The sequence below is a fragment of the Symphalangus syndactylus genome, chromosome 17, assembly GCF_028878055.3.
Source record: "Symphalangus syndactylus isolate Jambi chromosome 17, NHGRI_mSymSyn1-v2.1_pri, whole genome shotgun sequence".
NCBI lineage: Eukaryota > Metazoa > Chordata > Mammalia > Primates > Hylobatidae > Symphalangus > Symphalangus syndactylus.
The window spans coordinates 30,013,620-30,040,064 of record NC_072439.2 but is presented as its reverse complement, the minus strand read 5'-3'; the positions used below and the strand labels follow the sequence as shown (position 1 = coordinate 30,040,064).

At 36.0% G+C, this 26,445-nt stretch overlaps 1 protein-coding gene across 1 annotated transcript in view; it reads left to right on the top strand.

The window, feature by feature from the left end:
• The window catches only part of SLC16A7 (solute carrier family 16 member 7), a 185,943-nt gene that overhangs the window by 147,928 nt on the left and 11,570 nt on the right, over positions 1–26,445 (top strand). Inside the window, exon 4 of the mRNA XM_055248375.2 lies at positions 25,395–25,538. Within this exon, the coding sequence (XP_055104350.2) occupies positions 25,395–25,538 (144 nt within the window). The remainder of the gene's footprint in view (positions 1–25,394; positions 25,539–26,445) is intronic.

The window sequence follows — 26,445 nt, the reverse complement described above, 5'->3', positions numbered from 1 at the left end:
AACCTCTTTCCTCTTGAAACATCATTAAAAAATTTTACTTTAAACTGTGTCCTCTTAGGCATTTGATTACTGACAAAATGTTTATGCTCTTTAACTGCTTTGGCTGGAATGAAAAGGGAGCTGACTTTGTGAGTAACTGGGTAAATGATAGGACTTCTTCTAGATTTTCTAATGTTTAATACCATTGCTTTTATTTGAAAAGACTGGACTTTTGGGGGGATGACTTGGACTCCCTATCTTTAGATTGTCCTGACTCTAGCCTGTCCCTGTTACAAAATTTTCCCTAGCTCTGAACCAGTGTTCCTGGCCCTAGAAGCACAGTTAAATTAACTGATACTTGGAGTATGGTCCTGTTTTTATCCTGTCAACTCTTATACCAACCCAACAAATGGAATAGTTCCTTTCTTCTCCAATGGTTTAGCATGTTAGCTTGTGCCTGTAGGTCACTGGTCTAAACTAGAGCACACCACACAAAGAGCTTGTGGATTGCAGAGACTGATACTGCTTTGCCTATACAGCATGAGATAATGATCCATTCTCCTGTTTTATTTCATTATTTGGTTGTTTATAAGATTTATATTAAATTATATCCTTAAAGATCTCTAGGCTATGCATTCTCATGGTGCTTTATCACAGAGATATTGTACTTATAAAAAATGTGTTCACATCAACTCCACAGCAGATGTCTGGTCTAAACTATTTTGCCCAGCACGTATACCACATTGGATTTGGGTGGTTTAGGGTTTGATTTGGAGAATTGCTTTAGCAGTCTATGTCCCACCATCACAAGAATGAAATCTTTCTGCCAAGGAATTATTTTATCCATAAAATATGCAACTATACTATAAGATTTCCAAGATAGAATACCTCCTAACAAAAACATAATTCTTCAAAGCATATGTGTGAATGATTGTGAAATGCAAGTACAAATCTGAACTAGTTTCCGTATCAAACTGAGGGCTGGGCTGCTATTTCTCGTGCACCAATAACAAGACGCAGATGAACTGGGGAGGAAGAGAGTTTTTATTTTCTGCAACCGGTTATGGGAGAAGGCCTGTCTATTCTGACATAGACCAAGTCTCTGTCCTCGTTTCCAAAATATAAAGTGTTTTTCATTCATCCTACCCTTTGCTGGCATTTCAACATTTTGCTTGTCACTAATTTTGACTCTTTATCTTAACGTGGGTTTATGGCCGGGAATAGTATTGACCCACAGATGAGCTTTGCCTCAGAGAAAGAAAATGCTAATGACTGCTCATAGGTGAAAGACTATGAGCACAGAGCTTAGCTCTCAGGAAATTTAACACTTAGGTACAAAAGAATCTCTTGAGGATACTGATCCTTAGTAAGAGCAGATTTTGTTTCCTATCCTCAAAGATTCTTATGCAGTTGGTATCAAAGTCCGCTTTATACTTTGGAGCACTTTGAGAAACCTTACCCAGTGTGTTCGTAAATGTGGTGCCAGGAGGAACAAACTTTTCAAAGCTGTCCTGGACAGATGCCAGAACTTTCCCCTTCTTTGCTCTTAGTGCTGGTTAGTCTTAGGAATAACAGGCTTCCTAGGTTTTCTTGTAGATGCTCATTAAAAATAGGGCAAAAAATCCAGGGATACAGTGAAGGGTTCTGCTCCTTCCCTTCAGAAGGAAATGAAAAGCAAGTTATCGTAGGGATAGCATGCTAATACAGTCACCGTTTTCAGTTACCATCATCCTTTTCACTCAATTTTAGAGTTCTTTCAAGAAGCAAGGAAACATAGATTTGAATCTGAAGAAAATTCGCGGGAATCTCTGAAGCCAGCCAGTAGTTAAAAACAATAACTTTATGCTATTGGTTAGTTGATTTACAGCTTATTTTCGGACAGAGAGGAAAGGAGTGTGTGTTCAATGTTCACTTTGTTGCCTGCCAGTCCTCCTGTTATGGTAGAAGGTATCTGAGTTACTGGTGGTGAATCCAGCTGAGTCTGCAGCAACCTCAATTCCTGCCTCCCCAGAAGAAATAATTTGACTGAGGGGCATAAAGCAGAAAGAGACTGAGGCAAGTTTCAGAGCAGGAGTGGACGTTTGTTAAAAAAGTTTTAGAGCAGGAAAGAAAGGAAAGAACACTGAACAGAGATCCTAACGGGTGACTTGTAGTATTTAACTGTGAACCTAGGACTTTATAGGCTGGCATCTTGCAGCCCTTTCCCATGATTCTTCCCTTAGGGTGGGCTGCTCACATGCACAGTGCCCTCCTTGCCCTTGGGAAGTGAGCATGAGCAGTGTGTTTAGGAAGTTGCACACATGTGCATCTGAGGCTTTCTTCTCTTTTCTGGTAGAGTGCCCCTGGAAAGTCATATTCCAACATTTTGCCTCTTAATGCTCATGTCCAGGAACTTGCTTCTCCCTGGCACTTGCATTCTGTTAACACTTTAATGTTAACAGCTCTGGATCATCAGGAAATTGTCTCTCCCTGGTGGCCTAGGTGGGGCTGCTGAATTATCGTTTTTAAAAAGGCAATGTGCTAATTGTCAAACCACCACCTAATATTCCTAGTGGATGTGGGAGAAAAGCCCGCTCTTGCCCTGCTCATGCCTAACAACCTGTAACACTCCGCAGTGTCCCTAAATGTCAACCTAGGAGGAAAGTGAGAAATCACAGTGGAGGTGGGAAAATCAAGTGTTCTGCAGTTTAAAGAGAAATTAAAGGCAAGGAAAAATATCCTCACGAAAGTTGATGAAAATGTATAGAGAGGTTTGAAACAATCAGGCATCTGTAGATAATGGTCCTGATCTAAACGATAAACCCAAACAAGAGAAACACTTATCAAAACGAATTTCTCTAGAGATCTTTTAGGCTCTACTGAAAGTAAGGATGGGGAATTAATGATATTCTTGGGCTACATCTTTATCAATATCTTTATCAGTCGATATATTTTAAAGATTCTCTTTCCTTCAGCATGTTTTTCCTCTCTGTATAAATCCACGCACAGTTAATTTTCTTCATAATTTCACATTTTAGTTTTGTTTTATTACTAGAGCTACATTATTGGAAGTTTAAGAAAGGATCTTCCCACCCACAAGAAATTGCGTGCGTCTGTAAATTGTCAAAAAAAAGTAGATGATTCAGTGCACAGAAATTATTCTGACAAAGAAGAAACCACTCTTTCAGAACTTAATATGTATAATGCTGGGCTGCAGAAGAAGCAATGCTTGAGGTACCAGAGGGAAAATGCATATGAATACCAGTTACTCAAGGAACTCATCATGCTGTTTCACTGATAATTAGCCATACTGTGTAAAAAGAGAAACTTAGGATGCCGGCACTAAAGAAAGAGGCTAGAATAATTACTGAGGAGTCAGAACAAAAGGCAAACTTTGTAAATTATTTACCTATAAATCAAAACGTCGTTTTTCTACATTAATATTTTTGGACTTAAGAAAATACTTGTAAAAGTTGTATTGACAAAAGATCATTTAAATGCCTTTGCATTTAAAATTCATTCTGATAATTTGCCATCTCTAAATTAGAGAAAAGGATACAACATCATAATCTTACATGACATGCTTTGCATTTTTAGCATTTATACAAATCATTTAAAATATAAACTCTTTAAAGGCAGGCATCATAACTATCTTGTTCATCATAATCCCTGCACATAGGCTGAAAGATGCTCAGTAAATATGTGGTGAGTAAAGGAATGAACAAATTTTTTCACTTGTATTGTTGTAAAAATTGCCTAAATCAATTTTCAAGTAAATTAAGACTTTAACAAATTTTTATTAAACAAATTAAATATATTTAGCAGCTACTACATCCAAATATTACATTTAAATGTGTACAATTGATACAGAAATTTTCCAATTACATATCAATTTCTAATTTTGAAAATGAGGAATTTTTATAATGAACTTACAATAATCTTAAGCACATAGGATTTGCAATGAAAAAGACTTAGATTCAAAGCCTGGCTCTGTAATTTGTTCAGTCACAAGAACTTAACTTTCCAAGCTTCCATTTCCAAATCTGTAGAATATGAGTTCAACTATTTAACTTACAGTCTTACTGAGAGAAAATGAAATACTGAATGCAAGTCACTTAGTGGAATACTTGTAATTCAGATAAAACTCACTGTTGAAAGTTATTAGAATATTTTCTATATGAGAAACAGAAAAAAAGATTCAGTTTAAACAAAATGCACATATATTATCTTGCGTAAGATTATTGATAGGGACTGAAGGCAGGGAAATTCTGAGCAGAAGAGGGCGAGTCCCCTGGCAAGTGCCCCACTCTCAAGCCTGGAACAGCAGCCCAAAGTGAGAACATACATTTCTTTTTTCCTACTGGAATGTTGCTTTTTCCAAAACCACTCATAACCCCCCACCCGGTACCCCCATCCTATACCCATAAAAACCCTCAGCTCCGCTGGCGGAGAAGCGGAGAAGTAGCTGGACATCAGAGACTATGGTTGGACGTCAGAGAGAAGCAGCTTAACTTCAGAGTGACGGCTTGACAATGTTGCTTCGAAGAGGAGTCCAGCGGGGAAGGCTGGACTCTGGGGGAAGCTTATCTTCCAGCTCCATTCCCTTTGCAGCTCCCCTTCCTGCTGAAAGCCACTTTCATCGGCAATAAAATCCTCCATATTCACCAACCCTCAATTCATTCGTGCAACCTGATTTTTCCTGGATGCCAAACAAGAGCTCGGGTGCCACAGGTGCAGATGCTAAAGGCTATCACACTGACCCTCTGCCCTCACTGGCAGAGAGCAACCACCTCATGCAAAAAAGGCAGAGGGCCCACTGAGCTATAAATACTGAAGCCATCTGTGGACACTAAAAGCTATAAGAGTGCTGACTGTAACACATGCCCTCTGAGGCTTCGGCAATAGCAGGCACCTCCTAGACACTGCTGCAGGGCCCTGGGTGGAGACTGGTCTGGCCGGCACCCAAAAGCGCTTGCCCCAACTCCTGTACGCACTCATCTGTGCGCTCCCTCTTGCGAGGGGTGAAATGTAATGGGTCCCAGTGAGTGGAGTTTGCCCCTACCAGTGCTGAAGTGGCCGGCTACATCCAGTGCCCATGTACTCTAGATCCCCCCATCAAAGGTGTCAGGGAAACTTTTCTGCTTCATTATGAGAGCCTCATCTCATTGAATTGAGAGGTAGGGTAGACCCTAAGGTTAGTTGATTCTGGAGTTCAAGGATGTCATCAGAAACCAGGTATTTACACCCCTCCCCTCATCTCCCTCATCACCTTCATCCTTAGACTACTTCTCTTTATGATTATAAAATGGCTGCCAGGAGCAATCAGACAATATGATGTCTTTTTCATATCTGAAGTAAACAGAAACAAAATTTGTCTTCCTTACCCTCAAAGCCCTAACCAAGTCTATTCTCCCATTTTATTCACTCAAATGAGTTTAGGTCTAACCATTCCCATAAAGTACTAGCAAAAGAATGAAGTCATTGTCACTGGCATAGAGTCCTATTGGGTTGGGAATGGATGTTGGAGAATCAAGCACAGTATCCACTACAATGATGATAATGACAATGGGGATGATGGATAATTGCCCTATGAATTGATACAAAAGTAGTAAAATTTCAAGTTAAGATTTAAATCAACAAATATAATAATAGAAGAAACTCTATACATAGGCACTGAAGTAGAAATTCAATGGGTTGGTCACCAAACACACAATGAATGACACAAAATAATTCACATTCTACTTCAGGAAACAGAAGTATCAGAATCAAAGTAACATGTCATTATATAGAACTGTGGCAATTATGATACATGCACACATAAACAAACATATTCTTCCTGGAAGGTTTAGAAGGTGTACATAGAGGTTATATTTAAGATGAATTTTGACATTCTTATAGACATTTCTTATGTCTGCAAAAAAGGCATATTCGTCAGAATTACACTGAAAGCACTAGAAGACTAGGAAGTTTAATTATCTTTTGTTCATTCTGTATCATCAATGCCTAGAGCTATGTTTAAAACATAGTGGGTACTCAATATTTATAAGAATATGAACAACATTCACAAAGGTAATCATGAAAGAATGGAAAACATAAAGTGAAAAATTGTGAAGTTGAAGACAGGTCACATGATGAATGGGACATGTCTTATTTTAAAGTATTTAGTCTTTATTCTGAAGCTAATAGTCAATTACGGGTTTTAAAAAGGAGAACCGGCTGGGCGCGGTGGCTCACGCTTGTAATCCCAGCACTTTGGGAGGCCGAGGCGGGCGGATCACGAGGTCAGGAGATCAAGACCACGGTGAAACCCCGTCTCTACTAAAAATACAAAAAAAAATTAGCCGGGCGTGGTGGCGGGCGCCTGTAGTCCCAGCTACTCGGAGAGGCTGAGGCCTGAGGCAGGAGAATGGCATGAACCCAGGAGGCGGAGCTTGCAGTGAGCCGAGATCGCGCCACTGCACTCGAGCCTGGGCGACAGAGCCAGACTCCGTCTCAAAAAAAAAAAAAAAAAAAAAAAGGAGAACCATAATCAATAATATGCTTTTTGAAAGATCACTCTTGGTTACTTCTTTGTGTACAGTAAAAGGTCAGATGAACTTCAAGTAAGGAAACATCAACAAGGAGAAAAGAAATAACTGTCTTCAAAGTATATTTAGAAACCAGACTTGTCAGTACTTTGTAATTAATTTGATGTCAAATGTGAAGCACAAGGAGTAATCTAAGATGATGTCTGGCTTTCAGGCTTGATTGAATGGATAGTGATGTCTACCAATGAAATCAGCAATACAAGAGCCAAAGCAAATTTTATTTCAGGGCATGAATTAAACAATATATATGACTCAGTTTATTTTGAGGCATCAGTGACATGAGCACTTGAAAATGCTAGAAAGGTCTTGTTTGTCTTGTCCTACAATCAGAAAAGAGTTTTAATCTACAATTTTTAATTTGGTACCCACCTGGTAGTTAAAGTCTAAAGAAGACTTAGAAAGTGAGATGAGAAGATGGCTTCACATTTAACGTTGAGCTGAGCAAAAGTGGACTCTGAGTTAATGTTAACTCCCTCAAGAGCATCTTTAATAGTACCCCAGTTTGGTTCAAGCTATGTTAGCATTCCAAATAGGCTGTCCTCTCATGCATCTGAACCTAGCAGAAAGTTATTTTATCTTTTCCTTCAAAGAATATTGACAAAGTAACAGCAACATAATTAAGAAATTTATGGATGAGGATGTCCTTGCAATATGATCCCTACCCCCTCAAAGTCAGAAAGGCAATATTTAGTGTGTTTTTTTACTGTTGTTTGTATATATGTGTTTTTGCTTTTGTGACAGGATCTCACTCTGTCACGCAGGCTGGAGTGTAGTGACGATCATAGCTTGCTGCAGTCTCAAACTCTTGGGCTCAGGCAATCCTCCTGCCTCAGCCTAACAGGTATCTGGGACTACAGGTGTGCACCCCCATGCTTGTCTAATTATTTTATTTTAGTAGTGACAGCATCTCACCATATTGCCTAGGCTAGTCTCTAAATCCTGGGCTCAAGAGATCCTCCTGCCTCAGACTCCCAAAGAGCTGGAATTACAGGTGTGAGCTAGTGCGCCTGGCCTATTGTGTTCTAAAACAAATGACATTTTACTACCAAGAACTGCACACGCATACATATATGTGTATACATCTAATGATAATATGAAAGAAAGGCATTAAAAATTAAGTTACTATTTAAGCAGAAATTTTTACAATTATTAGACTATTATAATAAAGTTATTATGTTGTACATTCAATAAATCATTAAATAACTCTAAACAACAATGAAATTGTTATTTAATGCAAAATTCAAAATATATTATACAGAAAATAGTATAATGTATTGTGTTTCAAATTAAAAAATTATAAAAGATTTTTCTAATTAATTGTTTTAAACTCTTTTCTAATAAATGAACATTTGATTTTATCATTCTGTTTCGTGATCCCCACCATATATCTAGAACTTGTGATCTTAACTTCTTCTTTCAGGCCAAATGGAGGGAAACAATCCAGGAAGAGGAGCACATAGGAGGCACCATAAGTGAAAGGGTTCAATTGTCTAGCTCACACTATTTAAAGCAGACAATACTGTCAAACAGGTTGAATCCATTTGCAGACTCTAACCAATTATTTGAGCAGTTCTTTCTCTCTAGCCCTAGACTAGGGAATGGGTAGGGTAGGGTTGTATAACTGGAAGCCGTGTAAGCAGAGGCAACCTTAGTGTAGGAAGAAAAAGTGGATCTTATTTGTTTAATAATTGCAAAACTCTTTCTCATATATTACTTCACTTGATCCTCCAACGCGGATCCTACAACAATCTGTGAAGTAGTCTAGATACCATTAATCGTAAAAACAGAATCATAGGCCAGGCACTGTGGCACACACCTGTAATTCCAATACTTTGGGAGGCCGAGGAGAGCAGATCACCTGAGGTCAGGAGTTTGAGACCAGCCTGGCCAATATGGTGAAACCCCATCTCTACTAAAAATACAAAAATTAGCTGGTCATGGTGGTGGGTGCCTGTAATCCCAGCTACTCGGGAGGCTGAGGCAGGAGAATCGCAAGGGTTAATCGAGGGATTGGTAGAAGTGGAGAGGCGTGGGTCATAGGATACAAAATTTTAGCTAGATAGGATTTTAGCTACAAGTCTATTATAAAAACTTAAATTTTATCAGAACTTATGCACAGGAACCCTTACAGACACTACAGGCCATCATTCACAGTGCAGAAAAATGTAAACAAACATAAGGACACGGTATAAAATCAAACTGCCTGAAATTAACTGTAATACATACTGTACTACTGTAATAATTTTGTAGCCATCTCCTGTTGCTACTGTGCTGGGCTAAAGTGTTCTGTCATGCTTAAAACATGTGTGACACTTATCTCTATGTGAGCAGTTCTTTCCTCTAGTAAATTATCACAATAAAAAATGGGCTCTCAGAGTTCTTGCATGTTTTGTATCATGTTTAGTGCAATACTATAAACCTTGAATAACACCACGGGACCCATACAAAGTTGAATTGCTTGATATGTACCATAGCCTGAAGTCAGCTACTGTAGTTGCCTGCCATTTCAATATAATTGAATACAGCAAAAATACTACTGTAAGAAAATAAAAGGAAATTTATGAAATTTTTGTTGCGGACTCTGCCAACAGGTGTGAAAACCTTACACTTTTTGCAAACTACCTTTTTATCTTGTATTGAAAATGCAGCTTTTAGGTAGGTTCGGGATTGCTATAAGACATACCTATAGATATGCACTTTAATATGATTTGAGAACAAGCAAATGACAACTTAAAGTAAAAGCTAAATGAAATATCTAAATCCAGAGTATTTAATACCAGCAAACTGTGGTTTGATAATTTTAAGAAGAGATTTGGCTTTAAAAAAATGTCAAGATAACAGGAAAAGCAGCTTCTACTGACCAAAAAGCAGCAGATGACTTCCAAGACACCACTGAAAAAATCGTTGAGAAGAGCGGATATCTGCCTGAACAGGTTTTTAATGCAGACGAAAGTACACTAGTCTGGGGAAAAAATGCCACAAAGGACATTTATTAGTAAGGAAGATAAATTAGCACTGAGAATTTAAGGTAGGAAGGGACAGGCTAACTGTACTGTTTTAAGCAAATGCAGTTTTTGATCAGGACTGCCCTTATCTACAAAACCGATAACCCCTGAGTTTTGAAGGGACAAGATCAACACCAGCTGCCAGTCTTTTGGCTGTACAACAAGAAGGCCTGAACAATGAGAACCCTTTTTCTGTATCGGTTTCATTGATGCTTTGTCCCTGAATTCAGGAAGTACCTTGCCAGTAAGGGCTGCCATACTGGCAGTTTTTTTGATACTGGATAATGACCTTGACCACCCAAAACCCCATGAATTCAATGCCAAAGGTGTCGAAGTGGTCTACTTGCCCCCAAGCACAAAATATCTCATTCAGCCTCTAGATCAGGAGGTCATAGCACCTTTAAGGCTCATTACACATGGTACTCTATGGAAAAAATTGTCAACGCTGTGGAAGAGAACCTCTATATAGAGAGTATCATGGATGTCTGGAAGAATTACACCCTTGAAGATGTCGTTATTGTTATAGAAAAAGCCATGAAAGTCACCAAGCTTGAAGCAATAAATTTCTGCTAGAGAAAAGATGTTTTGCAAGACTTCACAAGATTTATGATAGAGCCAATCAAGGAAATCATGAAAGAGATTGTGGATGTGGCAGAAAAGGTTGGAAGGTAAAGGACTTCAAGATATGGATCTTGGAGAAATTCAAGAGCTAATAAAAATCACACCAGAGTAATTAGTAGAAGATGACTTGATTGAGATGAAATTTTCCAAACCAGCACCAGACAATGAGGAAGAAGACATAGAAGAAGCAGGGCAATGGGGAAAGCATTCCCTATATAACAAATGGTGTTGGGAAAACTGGCAAGCCATATACAGAAAACTGAAACTGGACCTCTTCTTTACACCTTATACAAAAATTAACTCAAGGTGGATTAAAGACTTAAATATAAGACTTTAAACCATAAAAACCCTAGAAGAAAACCTGGACAGTACCATTCAGGACATAGGCATGGACAAAGACTTCATGTCTAAAACACCAAAAGCAATGGAAACAAAAGCCAAAATTGACAAATGGGATCTAATTAAACTAAAGAGCTTCTGCACAGCAAAAGAAACTATCATCAGAGTGAACAGGCAACCTACAGAATGGGAGAAAAATTTTGCAATCTATCCATCTGACAAAGGGATAGTATCCAGAATCTACAAAGAATTTAAACAAATTTACAAGAAAAAAACAACCCCATCAAAAAGTGAGCAAAGGATATGAACAGACACTTCTCAAAAGAAGAGATTTATGCAGCCAACAAACATATGAAAAAAAGCTCATTATCACTGGTCATTAGAGAAATGCAAATCAAAACCACAATGAGATACCATCTCATGCCAGTTAGAATAACAATCATTAAAAAGTCAGGAAACAACAGATGCTGGAGAGGATGTGGAGAAATAGGAACGCTTTTACATTGTTGGTGGGAGTGTAAATTAGTTCAACTATTGTGGAAGATGGTGTGGCGATTCCTCAAGGATCTAGAACTAGAAATACAATTTGACCCAGCGATCCCATTACTGGGTATATACCCAAAGGATTATAAATCATTCTACTCTAAAGACACATGCACTTGTATGTTTACTGCAGCACTGTTCACAATAGCGAAGACTTGCAACCAACCCAAATGCCCATCAATGATAGACTGGATAAAGAAAATGTGGCACATATACACCATGGAATACTATGTAGCCGTAAAAAAGGATGAGTTCATGTCCTTTGCAGGGACATGGATGAAGCCGGAAACCATCAATCTCAGTAAACTAACACAGGAACAGAAAACCAAACACCACATGTTCTCACTCATAAGTGGGAGTTGAACAATAAGAAAACATGGACACAGGGAGGGAAACATCACACACTGCGGCCTGTCGGGGGGCGGGGGGCTAGGGGAGGGACAGCATTAGAAGAAATACCTAATGCAGGTGACGAGTTGATGGGTGCAGCAAACCACCATGGCACGTGTATACCTATGTAACAAACCTGCACATTCTGCACATGTATCCCAGAACTTTAATAATAATAAAAAGAAGAAGACAAAGCAGTGCCAGAAAACAAATTGACATTAGATAATCTGACAGAGGGTTCTAATTATTCAAGACTGCTTTTGATTTTTTTTATAACTTGCACTCTTCTGTGATACAGGCACTGAAACTAAAGCAAATGGTGGAAGAAGATTAGTACTATATAGAAACATTTTTAGAGAAATGAAAGTGCAAAAATGTCAGACAGAAATTTCTGTGTATTTTCACAAAGTTACAGCATGTGCCTACCTCTCCTGCCTCTCCTGCCTCCCCTTCCAACTCCTCCACCTCTTCCATCTCTGGCACCCCTGAGTCAGCCAGGCCAACTTCTCCTCTTCCTCCTCCTCCTCAGCCTACTTAACATGAAGATAATGAGGATTAAGAACTTTTTGATAACCCACTTCCACTCAATTAATAGTAAATATACTTTCTCTTCCTTAGATTTTCTTAATAGCATTTTCTTTTTGCTAGCTTCAGTTATAAGAAGACAGTATATAATACATATACAAAATGTGTGTTAATCTATTATTTACCAGTAAAGCTTCCAGAGTCAGAAGAAGGCTATTAGTTTTTTAGCCATTTTAGCTATTAGTTATTTTTTGTTAATTGACAAATAAATATTACATACAATTGACCCTTGAACAACACAGGGTCCAACACAGGGGTTAGGGGGACCAATCCTCCATGCATTCAAAACTGCATACACAGAGTGTGTTGTTCAAGGGTCAATTGTATGTAATTTTTATTTGTCAATTAACAAAAAAAAATTAGAAAAAAACTATACCATGCTTTACTGTACACTTAAAAATTTGTTGAGACTAAATCTCATGTGAAGTGTTCTTACCACAATAAAATAAGTTTTTCAAAAAGATTTTAGAAAACTTAGGAATAATTATTAGATTTTAATTTATTAAAGGATATTCAATATTTTCCAGCAGATACTGTATTTTCTCATATGCTACTTCCTCTACAAAGGAAGATGGGAATAATTTACATTTAAATGTTAAAACTTTGTTTTTAATGAAACTAGCACGAGGTATCCTCGAAAAGGGGAGTAGAATCTCTACAACAGATAGCATAATTATTATAGGGTATTTATTCAGTCATAATAATTCATAACACAAATAGAATAAAATGATAATATTGATGTAAAAAAAAAAGCAGGGAGAAACAAAAAAAAGAGATAGACCCAGCAGAATGTGAACGGAATCACTAATGATTACCAGTTTATATGTACATAATATGTATTTGAGAAGAATGTGTAAACCACTCTCATATGATTGGCATTTCTATAAATTTAACAAATTTCTTAACTATGATAATTATTCATTGTTGCTACAGTACCACATGCACATCTCTGTGCCACTTTGTTTTAAGATAAGTCTGTAATTCACAGTGAACTGGTTCTTGGGCATCAATTTATGACAAATTCATTTTCATTTGTCAGATAGCTTTAGGATAACATTATTTTAATGCATGTATGTATTGTTTCATCTCCAAGTCTTGTTGCCATTTTTAAGGGCTGTCAGCTGTATTACATAATTTGATATGGAAAATATTTTGGGTCAATCATTAGTCTTTTTCATGAGTCTTCTGTATGGACTTTTTTTTCTATTTAAGGAAAGACATGTACATTCTGAAACTGGACATATATTAATCTACTACTACATATACTAATCTAATCTGATGACTACTGAGTATTTTAATAATAACCATGTAACTTGGAACTTTTATCCTTCAGAATTATGAAAGTAAGCAAATATAGTATTTAGGGTAGAGTGTAAGGAAGTATCTAGCATAGTAGTTAAGTTAAAATCAATCCATCTTTCTATCTGCCTATCTACATAGCTGCACTTTTATCTGTCTGTTAAAGTCTGTTCTTTATATATCATTGGAAACATTCGAGGGTCATTAAAATAGGACCCCATTTTCTTGTTCACTGAGTAAGATTTACTTCATATTTATGGGCATTTTTCTTAAAACCTCTTGACAATAGTTAGGGATACAAAGAAACATAGTAAATTATATCCTTGAAGTTCTTATTTTGTTGGTTATTTGCCAGATACTTTTAATTTTATCATTTGCCTTTAGAATACAGTTTTTTATTTATGTTCCAATGTTTCTTTACAGATTACTGAACTACAAAAAACAATATTTATACTTCAATAAAAGTAACAGTTTTATTAATGAATGTAAATAGACATCTTTCTTGTGATTTATGTTATTAAGGCACAATAGTAAATGTTTTATAAAATATTTGTAGGCTATATTTGAGATAAATTCAGGGGAAAATATTTTATTTCAGAATGCTCTGATGCTCTGCCTCTGAGATACAGAACAATGCAATGGTGTGTTTAGGATAACTTATGCAATATTAAAGGCTATCTTTTCTGTAGAATTATTTTTGGTCAGTTCCTATAAACAATCTTTTTTCTTCCTTAAATTGCACAAGTAACTAATATTAGCATGACATTTTAAACCTAGCAATTATGTTTTTCTAATGAGATTTACGTGTAGATCAAAAATAGATGGCCTCTGATCTTCATGGCCATGGAGAAAATAAATATGTTTCTTGTGAACACCCTGGAATTTTCCCAGTTTTATGGATCACATTAATTTAAAAATCTATCATAGATCTTAGTGTCTGAGAAATACACAGAAACTATACCCATTATTACAAAAACAAAACAATTCAAACTTGGCCTTGCGAAACTAAAATAAATCTAAACTTGAGACTTTTATGTAGAGTGCAGACAAAAAGCATTGGCATTTCCAGGAGTAAATCTAGATTTTATTCCCTCTAAAGATTATACCATTTGGGAAAAACTGTTTGAGAAAAAAAATATGAATATATCTTACCTTTCAAATTTTATTAAGCTTATGACCATGTGAACACATCTCTAGGTCCTCCCAGGTCCTTGGAAGTGACCTATAAAAGAGCAGGGCTCTGGAGATTAAGCTGCATTTCATAGTAAACTCACAATTGAATATACAGTAATCTCTCCTTATCTGTGGGAGATATGTTCTAAGACCCTCAGTGGTGACCTGAAATCACAGATAGTACTCAACACTCTATGCCCTTGAAATAGGCACAAGAAGAGATTAACAACAATTCATAAAAAAGAACAATAATATACTTTAATAAAAGTTATGTGAATGTGGTCTCTTATTCTCAAAATATCTTACTGCACTATACTTGCCTTTTTTCTTCTTGCAATCTGTTAACCTGATAACCAAGAGGGCTGCTAAGTAACTAATGGGCAGGTAATCTATACAGCGTGAATACACAGGGCAAAGGAAAGATCCACATCCCAAGCAGGTTGAAGCAGGACAACACGAGATTTTATCATGCTACTCAGAACAGTGCAAATTTAAAACTTATGAATTATTTATTTCTGGAATTTTCCATTTAACATTTTTAGACCTTTGTTGACCACAGGTAACTGAAACACTGAAAGTGAAACCTTGGGTAAGGGGGACTACTGAAATAAAAAGACATGAAGCAAGAAGCAGATTGGTTAACGGTTTCATTGTTGTTAGTGAAATATATCATAACATTGTGCATGGATTCTTCTGTTAAATATTAAACCACATGTACTTTTTAAACAACTAGTCTTCAAATACTTTAAATATTAAAAAAATTCACATATGTCTTGACAATATGATATTTAATTGAAGAAGTTACTGCAAAATGTACTTGTGTTTACAGGTAGAATATTTGAAAGCTTTTTGATCTCCACGTCCTTGAGGATTCAGTGCAGCTTTGCTCAATCAGGATCATTCCTAGGAACATGAAACTATGTATTGTTAAATACTTGGTGGATAAGATTTAGATTTCTTTTTTCGTCTTCTGTTTTAGAAGCACTTATGTTCTCTCAAAGTCTGATGGTTAGGTTTCTAACTTTTCCAATATTTGGATTGGTAAATGTACTACATAAGTTACACAAATGCTTTATTATTGGTAATGGTACATATAAAATCTCAATGCATTTATATAACTCTCTAGTAAATGGTTACACAAAGAGTATAGAAAACAGTGATTTACCATAGACTATTGTTTACATCTGAATCTATTTGTTCAACTCTTTTATTACCGTTGCCTTGTTTGGCTCATATAAATTTTATTTAATTTTTCTTTCTAACTAATCACAATGATACCAAATTGTAGTATATAGTTTTATTTGTAGCATAGATTGCTCTTTAAAAATACATCCATGAGTACATGTGTAAATCAATGAACATCAACTTAAACAGTAGCTATTTCATGCGAACCACACACATTCTTGTAAAGAAACAGAAGTAAATGGCTGAGGCCCAGGCATAATTCCTTGGAAATGACAATGCCAAAATGCACAAGGAAACTCTTGGCAGGGCTACTCATTTGTTTTCACATATTTATCTATTTGTTCCCTTGGTTTCAAGGCTCTAAACAGAAATTCAGAGCATTTTCATGGTATCTGGGCATCATTACAATATTTACTAAAAGAGAAGTCCTAAACATCGTCATTTTATGGGAGAAATAAGTAGCACATGGTGTTTATGCAATGTTATATATGATTTTACTCATTATGCCAACTGTATTAAGGGGATTCCATCTTTCTTTGGGCCCTCATCAGGCTACCACCATATACAATGAGTGGTATATTTAAGCTCTGGCTGAATTGTTCTGTAATGTAATCTGACTCAAGGAGAACAAATGGAGAGGGTCTTTGTCATTCTACTGTGTCATGTGAATTTTCTCTGTTTCTGGAGTGTAAGTTGTTCTGTTTTTCACCTGCTATTTGAGAAATTTTTTATAATTTTCATATCATAAGCCAGAATGCAATGGGATGAATATGGAGCCTTTCTTTTTATACACTCTCTTGAAACTCTTCATGAAAAGCTTTCTTATTGAATTGTTTCATTCTAGCTTGAATATCCAATTGGAATGTGTTAAGATAAATTCATAAGTACGTTTCTTTTACTATTCTATGTATATAGTTATGACACATTGTGAATTGAATGAAAGGTCTTATAAAATTCTGAAAAGCTGTGCTGTTGCTTATGTATTATTTATTTATATCTCTAAAATTATCCGCTGACTGCAAATTGTCCATAAGGGACATATTCAATGTAAAACAATCATTCTCAGAACTAAAAAAGGTCTAAAAATTTCTTTTGAAGTTTCTTTCTACTACACATTTTTGCATAAGAACAGAAACAGTAACTTCTTTCTAAAACAACAATGGAATCTCAGTGTCAAAATTAGGTTAAGTACAGCATGACTGTAGGCCTAGCTGCTTGGGAGGCTAAGGTGAGAGGATCAGTTGAGGCTCAGAGTTTGAGGCTGCAGGAATAGCCACTGTACTTCAAGCTGCGCAGCATAATGAGACCACATCTTTCTCAAAAAAAAAAAAAAAAAAAAATCTGATGCTCAGTATCAGTCATTTAAAAATAAATGAATGAATGATCATGGGACAGAAAAATGGTAAATTCTGTATTCAATCTATATTTGAACTTCTATTTTTGTTACATCTCTACAAATTATTTTCATGGGTTTAAGTATTTTTAATTCATTTTATTTTTATTTGCAAAAACATTGCACATATATCTAATTTTTAAAAATTTTCTGGGATCGTAAGACTACATGGTTAAAATATTCTATTATAATACTGTTATAGCAGATTCAATCAAAATAAGATAATTAGTAAATAAAATGTATTCACTAGAAATGTGCCTTTTAATGAAATCAGTAGGCATCCTGTATATCTATAGATGAATAATTTTTAGTGCTAGTTAAGCAGATACAGGTTTTTGTCTCAATTATATTTCTTTCTTGGTTTTTAATTGAGGTATGTGCTGAGTAACTTGTTCACATAATAAAGTAGATTACAGTGAAAAGTATTTTATTTCAGTATTAGTCAATTATTTGAACTTGCCAAAAATCACATAATGATTTATTATCAAAAATTATTTGTAATGATCTGTGGACTGACAATTCATTTGAATCTTCCCTCGATATTGTGAAAAGCAGAAAATTGGAAACCATTTGATTAACAAAAAGATTATTTCTAGTCAATAAACTTAGCACTTCTGAGAAGTATATCAAAAACATTTACCAAAACTTAAAAAATGAAAATAACTATACTGCCTTTTTATCATTTAACTTGAAAAATTAAAACACAGGTATACTTATACTTATTGCATTTCACTTTATTGCACTTTACAAATACGGCATTAATTACAAATCGAAGGTTTGTGGCAACCCTGCCTTCAGAAACTCAGTTGGCACCATTTTTCCTGACAGCATGTGCTGACTTTGTGTCTTGTGTCACATTTTGGTAATTCTCACAGTATTTCAAACTCTTATTGTTACTATATCTGTTATGGTTATCTTTGATGTTGCTATTGTAATTGTTTTTGGGTGCCATGAACTGTGCCCATATAAGAGGGTAAGTTTAATGTTGTGTGCGTTCTCACTGCTCCATAGACCAGCTGTTCTGCTATCTCTGCCCCTCTCCTAGGGCCTTTCTATTGTCTGAGATACAACAGTATTGAAATCAGGCCACTTAATAAACCTACAGTGGCCTCTAAGTGTTCAAGTGAAAGGAAGAGTCGCAAGTCTCTCATTTTAAATCAAAAGCTGGAAATGATTCACCTTAATAAGAAAGGTGCTGAAAGCACAGGCAGGCTGAAAGCTAGGTGTCTAGCACTAAGGTTAGCCAAGTTGTGAATGCAAAGGAAAAGTGAAGAAAGTTTTACAAGTTTGGATACGAGATCAAACCACCCACAACATTCCCTAAGCCAGAGCCTAATCCAGAGCAGGGCCCTAACTGTCTTCAGTTCTATTGAAGGTAAGGAATCTGCAGAAGAAAAGTTTGAAGCTAGTAAATTTTTGTTTTGTTTTGTTTTTGTTTTTTGATTTTATTATTATTATACTTTAAGTTTTAGGGTACATGTGCACAATGTGCAGGTTTGTTACATATGTATCCATGTGCCATGTTGGTTTGCTGCACCCATTAACTCGTCATTTAGCATTAGGTATATCTCCTAATGCCATCCCTCCCCCCTCCCCCCACCCCACAACAGTCCCCGGTGTGTGATGTTCCCCTTCCTGTGTCCATGTGTTCTCATTGTTCAATTCCCACCTATGAGTGAGAACATGTGGTGTTTGCTTTTTGTCCTTGCCATAGTTTGCTGAGAATGATGGTTTCCAGCTTCACCCATGTCCCTACAAAGGACATGAACTCATCATTTTTATGGCTGCATAGTATTCCATGGTGTATATGTGCCACGTTTTCTTAATCCAGTCTATCATTGTTGGACATTTGGCTTGGTTCCAAGTCTTTGCTATTGTGAATAGTGCTGCAATAAACATATGTGTGCATGTGTCTTTATAGCAGCATGATTTATAATCCTTTGGGTATATACCCAGTAATGGGATGGCTGGGTCAAGCGGTATTTCTAGTTCTAGATCCCTGAGGAATCACCACACTGACTTCCACAATGGTTGAACTAGTTTACAGTCCCACCAACAGTGTAAAAGTGTTCCTATTTCTCCACATCCTCTCCAGCACTTATTGTTTCCTGACTTTTTAATAATCACCATTCTAACTGGTGTGAGATGGTATCTCATTGTGGTTTTGATTTGCATTTCTCTGATGGCCAGTGATGATGAGCATTTTTTCATGTGTTTTTTGGCTGCAAAAATGTCTTCTTTTGAGAAGTATCTGTTCATGTCCTTCACCCACTTTTTGATGGGGTTGTTTTTTTTCTTGTAAGTTTGTTTGAGTTCATTGTAGATTCTGGATATTAGCCCTTTGTCAGATGAGTAGGTTGCAAAAATTTTCTCCCATTCTGTAGGTTGCCTGTTCACTCTGATGGTAGTTTCTTTTGCTGTGCAGAAGCTCTTTAGTTTAATGAGATCCCATTTGTCAATTTTGGCTTTTGTTGCCATTGCTTTTGGTGTTTTAGACATGAAGTCCTTGCCCATGCCTATGTCCTGAATGATATTGCCTAGGTTTCTTCTAGGGTTTGTATGGTTTTAGGTCTAACATGTAAGTCTTTAATCCATCTTGAATTAATTTTTGTATGAGGTGTAAGGAAGGGATCCAGTTTCAGCTTTCTACATATGGCTAGCCAGTTTTCCCAGCACCATTTATTAGATAGGGAATCTTTTCCCCATTGGTTGTTTTTGTCAGGTTTGTCAAAGATCAGATAGTTGTAGATATGCAGCATTATTTCTGAGGGCTCTGTTCTGTTCCATTGGTCTATACCTCTGTTTTGGTACCAGTACCATGCTATTTTGGTTACTGTAGCCTTGTAGTATAGTTTGAAGTCAGGTGGCATGATGCCTCTGGCTTTGTTCTTTTGGCTTAGGATTGACTTGGCAATGCGGGCTCTTTTTTGTTTCCATATGAACTTTAGTTTTTTCTAATTCTGTGAAGAAAGTCATTGGTAGCTTGATGGGGATGGCATTGAATCTATAAATTACCTTGGGCAGTATGGCCATTTTCATGATATTGATTCTTTCTACCCATGAGCATGGAATGTTCTTCCATTTGTTTGTATCCTCTTTTATTTCATTGAGCAGTGGTTTGTAGTTCTCCCTGAAGAGGTCCTTCTCATTCATTGTAAGTTGGATTCCTAGATATTTTATTCTCTTTGAAGCAATTGTGAATGGGAGTTCACTCACTATTTAGCTGTTTGTTATTGGTATATAGTAATGCTTGTGGTTTTTGTACATTGATTTTGTATCCTGAGACTTTGCTGAAGTTGCTTATCAGCTTAAGGAGATTTGGGGCTGAGACAATGGGGTTTTCTAGATATACAATCATGTCATCTGCAAACAGGGACAATTTGACTTCCTCTTTTCCTAATTGAATACCCTTTATTTCCTTCTCCTGCCTGATTGCCCTGGCCAGAACTTCCAACACTATGTTGAATAGGAGTGGTGAGAGAGGGCATCCCTGTCTTGTGCCAGTTTTCAAAGGGAATGCTTCCAGGTTTTGTCCATTCAGTATGATATTGGCTGTGGGTTTGTCATAGATAGCTCTTATTATTTTGAGATATGTCCCATCAATACCTAATTTATTGAGAGTTTTTAGCATGAAGGGTTGTTGAATTTTGTCAAAGTCCTTTTCTGCATCTTTTGAGATAATCATGTGGTTTTTGTCTTTGGTTTTGTTTATATGCTAGATTACGTTTATTGATTTTCGTATGTTGAACCAGCCTTGCATCCCAGGGATGAAGCCCACTTGATCATGGTAGATAAGCTTTTTGATGTGCTGCTGGATTTGTTTTGCCAGTATTTTATTGAGGATTTTTGCATCAATGTTCATCAAAGATATTGGTCTAAAATTCTCTTTTTTTGTTGTGTCTCTGCCAGGCTTTGGTATCAGGATGATGCTGGCCTCATAAAATGAGTTAGGGAGGATTCCCTCTTTTTCTATTGATTGGAATAGTTTCAGAAGGAGTGGCAGAAGCTCCTCCTTGTACCTCTGGTAGAATTCAGCTGTGAATCCATCTGGTCCTGGACTTTTTTTGGTTGGTAAGCTATTAATTATTGCCTCAATTTCAGAGCCTATTATTGGTCTATTCAGAGATTCAACTTCTTCCTGGTTTAGTCTTGGGAGGGTGTATGTGTCAAGGAATTTATCCATTCCTTCTAGATTTTCTAGTTTATTAGTGAGATAGCTTCTTTCCTTAAACCTCGTGAATCAAGATTTACTAGCTTCTAGTACACAAATAAACTACAAGCTAGTAAATGTTGATTCATGAGGTTTAAGAAGCCATCTTGCTACCATAAAAGTGAAAGGTGAGGCAACAAATGCTGATTAGAAACTGCAGCAAGTTATCCTGAAGATCTAGCTAAGATCACTGATGAAGGTGACTACGCTAAACAACAGATTGTCAGTGTTGATGAAATGGCCTTCTATTGGAAGTAGAGGCTATCTATCTAGGACTTTTATAGGTAGAGAGCAGAAACCAATGCTTGTCTTCAAAGTTTCAAAGGACAAGCTGACTCTCTTGTTAGGGGCCAATGAAGCTGGTGACTTTAAGTTGAAGCAAAGCTCATTTACTATTCTGCAAATTCTGTGGCCCTTAATAATTATGCCAAATCTGTTCTGCCTGTGTTTTATAAATGGAATAGCAAAGTCTGTATAATAGCACATTTGTTTACAGCATAGTTTGCTGAATATTTTAAGCCCACTGTTGAGACCTGCTGCTAAGAAAAAAAGTTCTTTTCAAAATATTACTGCTTATTGACAATGCACCTGGGTCACCCAAGAGCTCTGATAGAGATGTACAAGGAGGTTAATATTGTTTTCGTGCTTGCTAATACAACATTCATTCTGCAGCTCATGGATCAAGGAGTCATTTCAATTTTCAATTTCAGCAAACTATCGCAAGGACAAAAAACCAAACACCGCATGTTCTCACTCATAGGTGGGAATTGAACAATGAGAACTCTTGGACACAGGAAGGGGAACATCACATACCTGGGCCTGTCGTGGAGTGGGGGGAGGGGGGAGGGATAGCATTAGGAGATATACCTAATGTAAATGATGAGTTAATGGGTGCAGCACACCACCATGGCACATTTATACATATGTAACAAACCTGCACGTTGTGCACTTGTACCCTAGAACTTAAAGTATAATAAAAAAATTTAAATACATTTTGTAAGCTTACAGCTGCCATACATAATGATTCCTCTGATGAATCTGGGAAAAGGAGATGGAAAATCTTCTGGAAAGGATTTGCCATTCTAGATAACATTATGATCATTCACTATTATGGGAGGAGGTCAAAATACCAACATTAATAGGAGTTTGGAAGAAGTTGATTTCAATCCTCATGGGTGACTTTAAGAGGTTCAGGACTTCAGTGAAGTAAGTAACTGCAGATGTGGTAGAAATAGCAAGAGAACTAGAATTAGAAGTGGAGCCTGAAGGTGTGATTAGATTGCTGCAATCTTATAAAACTTGAATCAAGGAAGAGTTGCTTCTTATGGATGAGCCAAGAAAGTAGTTTCTTGAAATATAATTTACTCCTGATGAACATGCTGTATATATTGTTGATATAACTACAAAAGGTTTAGAATAGTACATAAAGTTAGTTGATAAAGCAGTGGAAAGGTTTGAGAGAACTGACTCCAGTTCTGAAAGAAGTTCTACTGTGGGTAAAATGCTGTCAAATGACATCGCATGCTACAGAGAAATCTTGCATGAAAGATTCAACTGATGCAGCAAAGTTGTTTGTCTTATTTTAAGCAATTGCCAGCCAGGTGCAATGGCTCACACTTATAATCCCAGCATTTAGGGAGGCTGAGGTGGTAGTATCACTTGAGCCCAGGAATTCAAGACCAGCCTGGCAACATAGCAAGGCCCCATCTCTATGAAAAAAATTAAAAAGAATAGCCAGGCATGGTGGCACACACCTGTGGTCCCAGCTACTAGGGAGACTTAGTTGGGAGGATCTCAAGTCTAGGGGGTCAAGGCTTCAGTGAGCTATGATTGATCCACTGCACTCCAGCCTGGGTGACAGAGCAAGACTCTGTCTTAACAACAACAACAAAAAGATTGCCACAGCTACCCCAGCCTTTAGCAACTGCCACCCCGATCAATCAGCAGCCATCAACGTCAAGACAGGACCCTCCACCAGCAAAAAGACTGAAAATCACTAAAGGCTCAGATGATCATTAACATTTTTTAGCAATAAAATACTTTTAATTAAGTTATACACACTTTTTAGATATAATTCTATGCACACAATATAGTGTGTAAAGTGTAAACATAACTTTTATATGCACTGAGAAACCAAAAAATTTGTGACTCACTTTATTGCAATATTCGCTTTATCAAGGTTCTCTGGAACCTCACCTGCAGTGTCTCTGAGGTATGTCTTATATAATATGTGTTATATATATTCTCTACATGTATAATAATTTATTTTCTTCAGCTCTTCAGGTGAACTTTACCATGTTAAGGACAGAATTATATTCTTTTTATACAACTTGTACAATTTTCTTTTAGTTCTTCCCTCCAAACCCTGTTGTTTTTATAGAGCTTTCTTTCATGTGGCCTTTTTAAAGTTTTATGTTGCTTGCTATTATAAATGCAAACTTTTGTATTCTGTGTTTGTTATCTCTTTCTGAAATTGTGTGTTATTACCAATATTCTTTCAAAAGATATTGTGGAGTAGTAGTATTAGGCACTGAAGTTTAATTTTAAATTTTTTTGCAGAATAAAAATAATTATACTTGTATAAAAGGATACGAGTGCATTGATACATGAATCTCAATGTGTTTTATATATTATCCATGTAAAAATTCTCAAATACAATACACTTGGAAATTCTTAATACCATAGTATTAGCTAAAAAATTATGTTTTTTAGGCCAAATATTGGATTGAAAATTCTGATCTAACCTAGTATTTATTTCCTCCAAATAGTGTCCCTAGTTTCAGATGAAATACAATTTTAATTTAAGAATGAAATGTGAAAGCAAGCCATTTATATGTTGAGAAGTCCCATAAAATACTATGGAATTTAATCGAGTCTAAGATAGTCTCAATTGTTAAGTTGCAGTGTTATTTTATAGTACACCAAGAAAGAAAATAATGCTGTCACTGAAGCAAAACACAGTTTCTTAATATTTAGAATTTTTATAACTACCAAAAGAACTTTTTTAGACTTAAATGCAGATTATTTTAATAATTTTAATCACTTGTGAATATTTTATGTATATACACACACAGACATACATTGGAAAATATACATTTAAAAAATTGGTAAGGCATTCCTAAACCTTCTTCCCTTTCACTACCGGACTCTTCTAAATTACTTTGGAGTCCGAGTTTTCAACATTCACATCTCACACCTAAGCTTATTCTCTTTGTCAGTGTGCAATATATTTTAACAGAGAGATCCACCATTTTTCCGGTAATTTCATCTAAAGAGCTACACCCAATCTTTAAGTTTTGATGTTGCTATTTACTCTAACTTACTAGAACGTGTCAACAGAAGATTTTTCAGTCAAAAATCAGGATTTATATTTATATTCATTTTTCAAATGCTCCTTAAAAGCTTCTATTGAAATGCGATTAAGCATTGTCCAATCAAGCCACAGGAAATAATAACCAAATTCAGACATGCATAGTCCATGGTAACAACATTACTACCTATGACTGCCTCTTGATGAACCTAGATTGGAAAAAGTCATTAGGTGTAAGACATCCTTATTGCTAATATGATAGGATGTGAAAACAATAGGTGTCTTAGAATCAACAAATTATAGTATTAAATAAAAATCACTGTTGAAGATAATTTTAAAAAACAATTTCGGCTCTAATTAATGGCATACGTATGTGTATACACACATATTATTCTAGAAAATAAAATTTTAACAGATAAGTCATTTATGTAATTCCTAGATTTTTTTGTTACATAAATTTACCTGCATCTGTTAAAATGTTTTGGATATTTTATCTATGTTCTATTGAAAAACTTTTCCATCAAGATTTGAATGATTATGGTTACAACAAAATATATGTTCAACACTTCTAATTTATTATTTCGTGTGCTTTTATACATATGACTGAAAATAACCTGTCAAACTGATCATTTGTGAAGTATTGAAAAGTTCTCATTATATTTCATGTGAACTACTATTGCTCCTCTGACCATTAAAATGTGCTTTCTCGCCTTTCCAAATGATTGGATGTTAAAGATAAACAAATAAATGACAATAGCAACTGAGTATGTCTTTATCTATCTCCTCTCTGCTCTAGGTCCTGTAAGTAGTGTTTTGGTGAATAAATACGGCAGCCGGCCGGTGGTGATAGCAGGAGGCTTATTATGCTGTCTTGGAATGGTGTTGGCCTCCTTTAGTAGCAGCGTGGTACAGCTGTACCTCACTATGGGATTTATTACAGGTAAGTCGTTTAGTCTTCAGCTTATTCTTAACTCTTCTGTTACTTTCAAAGCTCTATGAGAAGAATGAACAACAGAAAATTCTTTTTTTCTTTGAATTTATTTTTTATAAACAATGCAGTTTTAAAGAAGTATTTTCATCTAGTACATTGAAATTCAAGCTATATAATGGGCAAACATTTCATTTTTTAAAAAATAAAGTTATCAGACAAGTTACATGTTGTCATATAAATTTAAAAAGAAAACAGCTTTAGTTTGCTTTTTTTCCTTTTTTGCTTTTTACTCTTCAGCTAATGGAGATGGTGTTGTTGGACACAGACTTTCTGATGTAAATAAATACCTTAACTATTATAAAACTTATTTTCATGACTTATCTCCATTTGCAGTATCTGACTTTCCACTCATAATATGCTAAAACGATGCCAGAGAGATATTGTCTGGATGCACTGATTTAGCTTCAACAATAAAATTATTGTTACTTGTTCTGATTAGTGGTAGAGCTCATTAACCCTGTTCCTTCTTTTTCTTACTGAAATGATACTGTTTAAAAGCTTGGTGAGCCACACTTTCTTCTAACACAAATATTAAAAATGACCTACTGTCACTTGATTATAGTTGTTTCTCATGCACATATCTATTGACTCAAAATGACCACAATATGTACACCTGGAAAGCACTACTTAGTCTAAATAAAAAATTGCATTACAAATTTATATTCAACATATTAGGAAAAATTGGACTTCAATATATAAAGAGACTGAATCTTTTCTTTCTGCCCAGAGATAAAAAGGCAAACATGTTTACACTCATGTAATCTTACACTCATGTAATCTTACACTCATGTATCATTTGATGAAAAAAATGTATTGAAGCTTACAGTAATAGTGATATTAAAATCTTTCTCTTTAC